Below are 13,127 nucleotides of genomic sequence, written 5' to 3'. Positions count from 1 at the left end.
TAACATACTAAAAGTTAACTTAAAGGTGAACCACCCCTTTAACGAGTCCTTTATTATTTGAAATATGTATAGATGAATGATTAAGCTCTTCTCAGTGAGTGGCTGACTGGCATGATTGAGTTCTAAACAGTTAGGTGCAATGTAATTAACCACATTTTTGGCTTAATTTTGAGGGTCAGTTTGCTGTTCGCCTACACAAACATTGCTTTTCACTTATTTCCTGTCTCTGCTACATGTTTAGGTTTATAAAAAGTTTCCTGCAACTGTTTGTATTTCTCACCACATGCAGTTGAACTATGTTTTAAATACTCTTTTAAAAGCAGCAATTTAAAACATGTTATGACTTTTTGAATTGTGATTTGCTTGTTTTCAGTACCATGTGATATGAAAGTATGTTTGCTTCCTTTTTTTTTTTGTGCCAGCATTCTGTTATTTACTCTTTATAATGCAACCCTGTAGTCTTTGTCATTGGCAGTACAGTAGCAAACATCCTAGATTATACTTGCACATGTAGGGTGGTCAGATCATTGGTGAAACTTTGAGAGAGACAATTTCATTGATATAGTAGCTGGTTACTACTCAGAATTGTGTTAAGAGAGCAAGGGATTTTGGAAATTGAAGCTTGCTGGCTGTTCAGGCTGACATGTGATACAATGTTACAGTTGTGAAAAGGCCTAGAAACCAGCAAAAATTGTAAACACAGACAAAAGGTGGCCATACACAGGACAATAAAAGCTGCTGACAAACCTAGTCGGCATCTTATTGGCCGGGCCTCCAACAGGCTTTCCTGATCGACATCTGGTCATCTATCGGGCAACGGTAAAAAATCCCATCGGATCGCTTACTGCATCTGTTCATTGATGCAGTCCTGCGATCCGACCTCCCGTATTTCCTTTCATTATGGTCCGATTGTTGGGCCCTAGGGCCCATGATTGGATAAGCCCAATATCGCCTGCCTTGAAGGTCGGCATATCGGGGAGTGATTTGCTCATTTGGCAAAATCACCAAACAAGTGGATCTCTGTGTATGGCCACCTTAATACATTTATTAAAATAGAGCTTCTTTTGTTAATTGTCTTTTAAAAGATAAAACAAAATAAGTATATTCGAAGTGTACAAAATTTTACATAAAAAAAAAATCTTTCCAAACTTAGTTTTTGGGTTAAAGCAGAGCATAGTATGAAGGCATACAGTGAAACAGGAAGGAAAGTATGACATGGGTTTGATATTTCATAAGACATGATAACTATACATGATAGTTACATATCACAAGACTCCATTTCTGAGTATTTGTCTCTGTAGTGGCAGGGTGTGGTGTAGATAATCCTGTCTAGGTGGGTGTGCTGGGCGATGGCATTTTGCCTTTCATTCTCATGGATGCTATACAGCACATAGCTTAAACAAGCCTGTGCAGTTTTTCTTGTTTTGGATTGTTTCTTGCTTAGTTTTGTGTTTGGTGAGAATACTGTTTTATATTACTGCATTTTAAGATATCTTTTTGTTTTTCAAGTTTACACACTACATCAAGTTTACATATTTTTACATTTTGTGTACCCTAAAGTACAGGGTATGGTCAGAAACCATGGAATTTTACAGTACAGACATTTTTAAATGAAATTAAAAATTGAGGCAAAGAATATATTTTTTATAAATACAAACAAGGCAAGCCATTTCTTGCTTTGACTCATGCTTAGATCTGTATGCATAATTCCATATTTGCTGGTTGTCCCAGGAAGCAGGATCCAGCACCATCAAATGGACATCAGTTCTATGTTGGAGTGAGACGGTTCATCTCCCTTGGGGGGGGGGGTGCAGACTATAAACTGTTTTAATTTGAAATTTTAGATGATACAGTTCTTATCGTTGTCCTTGCTGAGCAGAATCCACAAGGTTATTGAAAGGCAGCTGTTAGAATTGATATGATAGGTGCTAATACTCCACAGATGATGCTGAAAAATGTATCAACTAAATATTGCAAAATTGTAACAGTTTAGAGTGCACTTGAATTACTGAGCTGACAGACCCAAATACAATCAGGGACATTAAACTTGTATATACTTTATGGTAAAAAGAAGTCATTATTTCAGGGGAACAATCTGAAAACAATTGAACTGAAAAAAGTGTTTGAGGGCAAACAACCCCTTTAAAGGCAGCTGATATAATTGATACAATAGTTGCTACCATTCCACAGATGCTGCTGAGAAGTGTATCAACAAATGTATCAAATTGGTATTACAAGCTTCTGAACTGTTAGGGCAGAGACACGCCCGGGGACAAATCTCCTTTTCTTTGGGGTGACTAATCTCCCCGAACTGCCTTCCCGCCGACTAGAATGTAAATCTCTGCTGGGATGGCACTTGGAGCGATTCGCTTTCCGAAGTCGTCCTAAATTGCCTCACGAGGAAACTTCGGGCGACTTCGGAAAACGAAGCGCTCCGTGTGCCTTTCTGCCAGAAATTTACATTCTAGCCGGCGGGAAGGCAGAGAAAGGCAGTTCGGGGAGATTAGTCTACCCAAAGAATAGGAGATTTGTCGTTGGGTGTCTAATCTCCCCAAATCTGACCCAGCCTAATCTTGTAGGCTCTGATGAATAATATATATGGGGCAGTTTTCAGTTTGGGATAAAAATTAATATCTTTAAAAATTGCCCCTTTTTAGGGGAGCTCCCTATAGATCTGTTACAGTCACTGTCTGTGTTTCAAATGAAGGGTGGGCATGTCCTAACGGTCCCTGCCAGAAGCATAGTAGGCATGTGAGGGCCAATCACAGTCCTGCAGTCACACAAGCAAAGACAGTCTTCAGTTCTCTATCAGGTCAGCCTAGTGGCTGATTCCTATCCTACAGTGCAGTGTGCCAAGTGTTGCTGGCTCCCCTGCCAGGCCGGGGAAAGGAGGCAGCAGGAAGTGGAACAGATAGATGGGTGGGACTAGTAGGGTTTTCAATAAATCAATCCAAAACACTACTATTTTAAGCCCATTCGCATATTTTATTAACAAAGTATGTCTCCTTTAAAGGAGACATGTAGCATAATTAAAAACCCATCCTAATATGGCCCGCAATATTGTATAAAATATGGAGCTGGTTTTACTTTGTCCTAAAAGTTAATATCTAATTTATATATATATATAAATATATGCAAATTGGGATTCAGATTTGGTTCGGCCGAATCCGAATCCTGCTGAAAAAGGCTGAATCCTGGATTCGGTGCATCCCCGGTGCATCCCTAGAAATCATCAAGAGTACCAAATTCAGGTTCTATTGAAAGCATTTTATGCTGCTGTATCACTTCCTGGTATGGAAACTGTTCTGTATCTGATCTTAAGATCCTGCAGCAGGTGATGAAGACAGCGGAAAAGATCATTGGAGTCTCGCTTCCCGCCATTATGGGTATTTACCACACCCGCTGTCTCCAGAAGGCTATCAGCATTGTCCGGGATAGCACCCACCCTGCACATGATCTCTTTACCCTCCTGCCATCTGGTAAAACATACTGCAGTATTTGGGGCGCTGACTTCCAAAATGTGCAACAGCTTTTTTCCACAAGCCATCGGGCATCTCAACTCCAAAGGACTGAACTGAATATATTCATAAGGAACTGCACAAACCTCTGAATACTCTACATAAATGTATGTCTACCTTGTGGGGCTGTGTGCTTTCTAGGGTTGTTGACTTAATTAACTCACACTTGATGCACCCAATATAGTCTTCTAGTCTTATGTATAGCACCATGGGTTCTGGAGGAACGTTCTTTTGTTTCTACTATGTGCTGTATTACTGTATATGGCTGAAATGACAATAAAATCCACTTGACTTGACATCTGCTGAAATATGTAAGTATATAGAAAACCTTCCTGCCCCCATCAGTGCAAATCAGCTGGTTTAGTCCTAATTGATGACACAAAAAGCATCTCATGATGGGTAAAAGCAGAGAGATCTCAAGACCTTTGCAACCTTATTGTTGTAGAAATGCCATTGTCCCAGTGAACAAAATTGCCTAGAAATTTTGCAATTTGCTGCATTTATCCATCACTTTATTTACACAAAGGGAGGTCTACTGAACATCTTGATGCCTGATATGCTTAGATATACTAAACAAACAGCCCCCTGCTTTCTTATTATGTGTTGTAAGACCCCTAACGGTACAAAGTCCCATGAAAACCACAAAAATCGTGCAGATCAATGAAATAACAAAATAACTGATCCAACAGTATAACTAGCAGTTAAACCACCTGATCCAGTGATCAGTTGCCAAGTTAACATTTATAGGTGAAAAATTCAAGACAAAATGATAGCGTACACTTCTAAAAGTTGTTGACTATCTGTATATGTAAGTGTGCAAAAGTTGCTGGTGTAGATACTACATTCTTGCCAGTTAGAGCATGCAGGAGCTATGTGCTTGTCAGACAAGGAGTTATAGGAGTCAAAACTTCCTAGAAAATTTTTTTTTTATGCTGTTACTCCATGGAACTGCAAGGAAAGATACTCTAACGATGTTCTTAATATTGTTGACCGTGTTATACTTGGGGGCAGATTTATTAAGGATCGAGTTGTATTTCCCACGAAAATATGTGTTTTCAAGGGTTTTTTTGTATTCTTTTTGGTCAAAGACATTTCGGGTTAAAGAAACCTTTTTTTTTTTTTATTGAACGGTTTGAAGATGTTAATAGAGTTCATGATGTTCGAGTTTTTTTTGGAGGGTTTTGCCCAAAAATTCAATCAATTAGAGCGATTTCAGGGTCCTTTTTTGCCGAAAAACTCAATCAATTTGAGTTTTCAGTTTGTTAACCCCGAACTCTCTGATTTGAGTTTTTCCTTTTGAGTTTTTTCTTCAATAAGAATTGGAGTTTTAAGTTCATTCGAGGTATAAGAAACTCTAACATTCGACCTTTGACAGAGAACTGACATTGTTTTTGCAGTTCCTCAGTGCTTTAAATCGTGTGTAATGTATGTATGAGCCAAGTTGTTTTCTTGATAAAGATTTGAGTATCTCACATTAGAGCATATACCCAATTATGCTATGTTATTGTTGATGCCTGTGACTCCTAGGCCTCTTTTATGTGTACAGAAGGTGTCAGACTGGCTTTTCCAGTGCTGTATGCTCAAGGTTCTTTTAAGAGACTCTTACTAGCAAAGGTGTTACATTTTGTGTAGGAGACTGCTCAGGCTGATTCAGGATCGCCCTATGAGTCATCTCTCCCTGACTCAGGCATGCTGTCACCCACATAGTCTAGTGGCTGTCAGTTTAGTCATAGCAGCCTAGCAAGGGACACGACGGACAAACATATGATTCATCTTTTTATCCTTATGTCTTTGATGGTAACGGAAAACAATTTCCCAAGAGCAGCCTAAAGAGGTAATGCAGCTATCTATTATTATTTTTGTCTTGTATGGCATCAACCCAATTTACACTTTATCTGCTTGATACACTAAATAAACCTATAAAGCTATTGTCCATGTTAAAATCCTTTTTTTTTTTTTTTTTTTTTTAATCTGTACAAATTGTAGTTTCTTTAAGAAGCAATGCAAAATCATTATAGGCACTTTTCAGCCAGCTTTAACAGGCTGAACTGAAAAGTGTCTCACAGGTATCATAATTTGCAGGCCAGCCCATCCTGTTTTACATTCAAATGAATGGCAGTCCAAAACTTGTTGCCATAACTTCTCAGCCAACTGAAATACACTGGGGCTATACAGTGTATGACATGGCACTAGTCTTTACCAAATTGTTGATTTTATTGATGATATTAAAGGGGTTGTTCTCCTTTGAGATAACGTTTAGTATGATGTAGACAGAAACAGAAGGGGTCACCCATTTGAAAGCTGCAAAGAGTCAGAAGAAAAAGGCAAATAACTCTAGAACTATAAAAAATAACCAATTGAAAAGTTGCTTAGAATTGGCGTTTCTATAACATAAAAGTTACTTTAAAGGTGAACCACCCCTTTAACATCAACTTCATTTATACAATTGTTTAAAAGGAAACAAAACCGTGACATTAGCTGATCAGGTCAGGAGTACCTTGGGGAGCAGTGGCTTGTTTGGTAGTGTGCAGTAGTGATGTGCGGGTCGGGATTTCCCCGGCCCGCATCCGCACTTCCGGGTTCCTTTTGTAGACCCGCGCCGCCCCACTGATGACGTCACAAAAGGGGCAGGGCGAGCAGGCGCAGCGTCTATAAAAGACTAAGGCGGCATTTGACGGCATGCGAGGTTGGACCCGAACCCACCCGACCCACAGGTATTGGGTCAGCCCGCACATCACGAGTGTGCAGGTTTCAGATGCCTTTCACCTGGATGACAAAGCACCCTGTCTGTTCACCTTCTCAGAACTATTATTTTCAAATAGTACATCAAAAATAATAAACTCGGCAAATTGCTAATCAACTCACTTTTGATTAAGCTTTACGTTGGTCGGCCAACACAAAAGTATTCATGTTCTATAGTCTGCAACAAATATGGGTGTTATGTAGTTCTATAGCACTCTGGCTCATTAACAGTCTTACCACTGAACCAATGAATGACGTGAAAAAAAATTAAACAAGAACACCACAAGCAGGGGAAAAATAATTTGCTTTTTATGGATATTCCCTGGCACAGCCAAAGTTTGAGGGTGTTTATATACTTGGTGCTTACAAGTCTATACCTAGGGCCATTGACCTGCATTTTTCAGCAAAGAAGAAGAGAGCCAGCCTGAAGTCCAAGGTTTGCCATTGTATTCATAGGGTACTTAACCAATTGGCAACCCCCCAAAGATTGACACTTTCCTTGTCCTTTGAAGGGCAGTGGCACACAGGCCATTTTGTCACTTGCACAAAATCACATGCTAGGGTGATGTGTATTAAATAGCCTTGTAATCCCTGTATCCCTGCATATGCACTTTTGTTATCGCTTTTTGTTGCCCATCCTTGAACATGATTTTATTCTCTGCATGTGTGTTAGCACCTTCTGCCTATTAGATTTAAAATGCCAGGGAATGCACGCTACCCATGATTGTGGATTTTTAACATAGAGGAGCACTAGTAGGCAGAGACTGGTTAGCAACTATGGTGATTGGGGGGGGGGGGGCTTGCACTGTTGCCTTAAAAATGGTACCCCAACCTACCTTTTTTGCTTTCATTGTAGTTTAAAATGTAAATCTCATTTTTTTCATGTTATTGGATATACCGAATTGTCTTTTTATAGGGGTTGCAGAACCTCTGCTCAGTAACTTGTTTTCACTAACTTCCTGCCCTGGTATGAACTTCCCTTGCTAGCCAGATTTGAGCGTCAGCTCTCTGACATTCCAGCTATGTGTGAAATGCACAGGCTGTTTATGTGTCGTGTTAGGAACATCGATGCATCCATTTTAGAGCCAGGGGTTCCCATTGGCTGGCAGTGGTTCCCATTTTCCTCTTTGAGAATACTGTTGACTTAAAATAGAACTGCCTTTTCCTTTTATGGAATAAAATGGCAATGATCTTATGATGAAAGGATGTGGGTTTTTTCTTCAATAACTGCGAGTTTCCTTCCTTTATGCTGTTGTAATTATAATAGCAGGGCATTGGAGACTGCATTCCTGAGCACTATCTATCCAGGTGTTGTGTGTGTTTTTTGTTGGCAGTAGCTGTGTCAATGTAAATCACATATTGTCATGGTTGTTTTTATTTTATATTTTGCTTATCCTCTAGGACAGGTCTGTCCAAATTGAGGCCTGCAAGCCAGATGTGGCCCTCCAAAGGCTTGTTATGGCCTGCTTGAAGGCTTCATAAAATTTACTGTATGCCTTTTAATTCAGTCTGCCCCTGGAAAACATTCTAATAACAAATTACATTACATACAAATTAATACATGTACATGATGACTGTAGAGAAGCTATGCCTTCCCCATCATAGCCAAGGGCAAGGTACCACATTAGGGGAGGTTTCTTGGGTTTCTGGTTGTTGCAAACACCTACTATATTGAAGTTACCCAATGCCAGGGGCCCTTCCTAAAGGAAAAAAAGCTTTAATAAAATAAAAGTAAAATATCTCTGGATATTGGATTTATTTTTAATTAGACCTTACTATGTGTGTGTTTTGTGGTCAGTTAGTCAATATATTTCTGCATTTGTTTCCTCACGAAACGAGTAGATATTGATATGTGTGGCCTGCTTTGCTCAAAGTGTTGTTCTGAGTAATTTACAGTTTACATTCAATTTCTGTTTTTAGCAGTTTCTGCTATCTCTGCAGTTAAGTCCTCTGATACCAGCCTTTTAGCTTAACTTAGAATCGGCATCCCTAGGGTTAACTGAATTCTGTCGATGCATAGATCTAGATTGCTAATTATAAGCAACTTTTCAAATGGTCTTCATTATTTATTTTTCATAGTTTTTTTTATTTTTTTTTAATTATTTAACATTTTCTTCTGATTCTTTCCAGCTTTCTAATGGGGCACTGATCTAAAAACAAATCCTCCATAAGGCTACAATTTGTTATTGCTACATTTTATTATTCATCTTTCTATACAGGCCCTCTCCTATTCATATTCCAGTTTCTTATTCTAATCAATGCATGGTTTCTAGGGTAATTAAGACCATAGTGACCAGATTGATGATAACTGGAGAGCTCCTGAATAAAATGCTAAATAACTCAAACATCACAAATAAAGAAATAAACGAAAACCCAACTGCAAATTGTCTCAGGATATCACTTTCTACATCATACTAAAAGTTCATTTAAAGGTGAACAACCCCGCTAAGGGCATATTTAACACTGGGGACAAACCTCACCAGTGATGTTGGTCATAGCATCCAACTAGATATTTGCTTTTGTTTTCATGTGCTGATTGTTTGCTATGGGCAACATCACTGGTGATGTAAAATTTACTTTTTTTTGTTTAGTTTAGATCCCTTTTAATTTTTTTTTATATAACAACTATTGCAGCAGTCAGTGTTAAACAGTATATAGCTATATGGTAATCAGGAAACCTATTAGAGATGGTCACTTCTTTTTTACCAGCGTCCATAATAAGCAAATAATTCTTACTTTTGAAAAATGATTTCCTTTTTCTTCCCTTTTCTTGTATCTTAAAACAATAAGCAGTAGCTTGTTATTGATCTTAACTTAGCTGAACGAATCCATATCTTTCAAACATAGGAACAAAAAAAACAGGCATATTTTAAAGCCCAAACTGTTTTATATAATGCACTGTTAATATGCACTGGAAAAACTGCTAATGAAAAAACATTATTGTTATACATTGGATTAAGTTCTTAAACAGGAAGATAAACTGGGGTCAACTCATTGCTCTTCACAAATCATCCTCATATATAAAATATAGGGATTCGCCAAATCCACAGTTTTGAAATTCAACTAAATACCAAATTCACCACAAATTAGTCTGTATCCAGAACCAAATCAAAACGCTTGTTTACATAACCAAATTGGCAAAATCATGGGGGTATTCAGTAATAATCAATAATCAGCATTCAATCTCAAGTCATATCAAAATTAAAAAAGATATGTGTTAAGAACTGTGAATTTAGTTTGGCCAGAAACTCTATTCCATACAATGCTAAAGAGGTTGATTTCAGTGTTACTGGATCTTTAAATTGGATTGATTCATCTAGTTGAAAACACAAGCAATAATAATACTAATTAAAACAAGCAAAAATATTTTGTGATTGTTTTACTCTTTGCTTAAGTTCTTATTGATATAACTGTATTGCTGCATAAAGTGCATTCTGTAAAAAATGTTAAAGCTCCTTTGTCTTTGTCGTAACAGGATAAGCACCATGATGCTGCACATGAAATTATTGAAACCATCAGGTGAGTTCCTATAAATAATGACTGCACATTTTAAACCCTTTTTTAAACTGTGTTTGCCCTTATTAAAGAGCAACATTACCCCCTTTTCAACATTGGTTCAATTAAGAGGGCTTGTGCAGAACATATTTTTGGCCTATTCTTTTAATCAGAAAATATTGCTGCAGTAAATATTTCTTGCAGTAAACAGGGCAACATTTTAAAATGAAACTGAAGCCACATTCTACTTCCTGATTCCAAAGCGCAAACCAACCAGCAGTCCTCTTTGAAGCCTCTGTATATGTTAACCCCTTTCATCCCCTAGCTACAGTCTTTATTTTAGATAAAGAGCAGCGCATTATTCTTCCCAGTGTTTGACTGTGCATTTTGGGATCAAAAAGTAAAATGTGTCTTTAGGTTGCTTTTCAAATTTTACCCTTTACAGAAAATAAAATAACATAGATATTTCTAATTCAAAGAATAGTCAAAAAGGTATGTTCAGCACAAGCCCTATTTATTGCACTAATGTTCAAAAAAAGGGGAATATTCTGTCCTTTAAGGTTTGATTTGTAATTAATGGCCATTCAACCCTTTCTGGGTCAACAGTTTTTTTTTTTTTGTTTTTTAATTTTGCCATGTTGCATGTTGCCATAAAACACACATGTTATAGCTCAAAAAACTGGAAATTTTAAATGTATGATTCCAGCACAATGGTGCTTGAATTAGTGCCATAGATTTCCAGGTCTACAGCATTTAAAGTGTTAAGGGAAGCATAATATATGGGCAAAGTTTGTGGCAGTGCTGTTACATGAGCTGTAAAAACAGCTCTATATTTAGCACAATGTCCCTCATGATGAAGAGCAGCTGTGAACCAGCCTTTTTCTGCTTCAGCCTTTATTCTTCTGCTTCAGCCTTTATTCTTCTGCTTCAGCCTTTACTCTTCTTCTGGTGAGCTAAACAGTAGTGTGCCTGGAATTGTTGCATAAGCAAAATGATCACTATCAGCACAACTATTTAGAACTAAAAATCAGGGTTGAAATATTTTCAAATCTATTTAAATAAACATGCATGCAGTTAAAATGGAGTGAAACGCAAGGCTGGAAAAAAAAAAATCCTCCACTTGACTACAGAAGGTAATTAATAGTCCATTAGCTCTATGTAATACAGATTTTTCCACTCATGTTTTATATTGAAGAGTTTCTCTTTATGGTATGCAAGAAACTTGACCTAATAGTAACACAATCAAATAAACTTCAGGGGCTCAGTGCTAAAATACCCTGCTTTTTTGTTCTTCAGTAATATTTATTTTCTCGTTTGGATTTCCAGGAACACGGGCAAAAAATTAACATTATATGCAAACTGCTTGCAGATGTTAATAAATCGACCTAACTAAAAAAAAAAAAAGTAAAAGTCAATTTTATTTTTAAAATGAAAACTTTGCAAATGTGGAGAAAGTCGTATGCTAGAAAGTTTTATCTAACATTTTGGGGCAGATTTATCAGCCCTGATATTTTTTCAATACTTTAGCTTTATTTACCATGCTGGAACAATTGTTAAATCCTTAAAGCCATGGTTTTGTAGCAGGGAATAATGCAGATGGGTGTTAGAGGCTTAACACTGCTGCTGAGTTCGCACAGCCTAGGATTCAGAATGGTGTTCAGCAGCCAAATGATGTTTAGTTAGATTTGCATTACAGTTAGTAAAGCATGGCTTTGTGGGGCCTGAAATGTTGTTCTTGTAAATGAGCTAAATAAATCATCTTTGGCACAGCTCAAATTATTAGTGTGCTTCTGGATTGTCCTCTACATATTGATCCTTTTGCAAGGGAAGAGTCTTCTGGTAAAATACCCAACACTTTCACAAGTGTAAGCTTGGTGGATTGAGCTCCACATGCAGATTTTATTGGCTTTCATTGATATATTGCATATGATATGCTTACATCCATGTACATTTTAAAATTCACAGTGACACATGGCTAGCTATGTAGACACCAGGAGAACATGCATCTCTTTGCAGATATTGCCCATGGCAGAATCAAACTCTGTACCCAAGAGCTTCAAGGCAGAAGAGCAGCCAAGCTGTCCAACTTTTACTGAGTCTTGATAAAGTAGAATGTTATAGAGTTGTTTGCCAAAAAATGCAGTTGATTTTGAAAGCTGTGTCCAAATATGTGTAATTTTATGGAAATTGCTAACTTGTATACAACCCAGAATAGCAAATGTTGGGCAGTGATTATAATAGCTTACCTGAAACCCCAGGCAGGTGCCTTTGATCACTCAAAATTGCACCAGCCTGGGCACTTCTGCAAGAAGACCACATCTCAGTCTTCTTTCAGTCTTAGAGTGAAAAGCCAGCTTTTTGCTCCAAAGTTCAGCTTTTTTACTCTGCTGTGCATGCACACCTGGGCCAGAGGCTCTGAGAAGAAAGATATCTTGATGTGGTGCTCCTGTATAATTACACCAGGCCGGTGCAATTTTCACCCTCTTCTTCCCCAGGTATTATACATTTACATATATGTTAATAGAGGAATATAACCATTTGATCTTTTTTATTCATTGTTCTGCTTTTATTGTGATTAATATGTGTAATATTTAACATAAGACATATCCCTGAAGTAGTGTGTTTAAAGAAGAACTTAAGCTTAACTAAAGAAGTAGGCTAGAAATGTTGTACATGGGCTTCTGCACCGGCCCAACTCAACCACAGCCCTTTATTAGGGAAGATCTGTGCCCCCAAATATGCCCCAGTAGCTCCCCATCTTCTTTTCTGCTGATTCACTGCACATGCTCTGTGCTGCTGTCACTTACTGAGCTTAGGGATCGACAATATACAGTACACATAGAATATAAATCTCACATTATAATCCTGATTAGTAATTAATACAGATAATTACTACATGGCAGCACAGAAACCAGTGCAATTAGCATCAGAATCTAATAATCATCCCTGTAGCATCATCTTATATTACAGGCCAGCCTCATTTTCTGCTTGATAATTTGCGACGACCCCTAAGCTCAACTTCTCAACAGCTGCTCAGAGCCCACTGAGCATGTGAGTGTCGCAGACACTTTCCAAGATGGTGACCCCCTGTGTCAAGTTTGAAGTCATGCATCATTGCTGCTATTGAGAAGCTGAAACTTTAGGCTGTTGCAATAAATCAGAATATAAAATGCCATTTTTAGCCCTATTTTAGCCATATTTAGGGTTTAGTTCTCCTTTAATAGCAAATCAAGTGAATCGATGTTTACTTCTCTTCTTTTAGATGGGTCTGTGAAGAAATTCCAGATCTCAAGCTTGCAATGGAGAACTATGTTCTGATTGACTATGACACAAAGTGGTGAGCTGAAGTTGATTTTCTTCTATTTTTCCAGT

The 13,127-nt window shown here is 37.8% G+C and overlaps 1 protein-coding gene across 2 annotated transcripts in view; it reads left to right on the top strand.

Annotated features, from left to right (window-relative positions):
- dot1l.L (DOT1-like histone H3K79 methyltransferase L homeolog) overlaps nt 1–13,127 on the top strand; it is a 61,528-nt gene that overhangs the window by 4,587 nt on the left and 43,814 nt on the right. For both annotated transcript variants that reach the window (XM_018255338.2, XM_041562086.1), the window contains exons 2-3: nt 9,736–9,779; nt 13,018–13,092. In XM_018255338.2, coding sequence (XP_018110827.1) covers nt 9,736–9,779; nt 13,018–13,092 — 119 coding nt within the window. The remainder of the gene's footprint in view (nt 1–9,735; nt 9,780–13,017; nt 13,093–13,127) is intronic.

The sequence above is a fragment of the Xenopus laevis genome, chromosome 1L (assembly GCF_017654675.1).
Source record: "Xenopus laevis strain J_2021 chromosome 1L, Xenopus_laevis_v10.1, whole genome shotgun sequence".
In the NCBI taxonomy this organism is placed as follows: domain Eukaryota; kingdom Metazoa; phylum Chordata; class Amphibia; order Anura; family Pipidae; genus Xenopus; species Xenopus laevis.
Note: the sequence above shows the minus strand (reverse complement) of the source record. Positions and strands in the feature narration are given on the sequence as shown.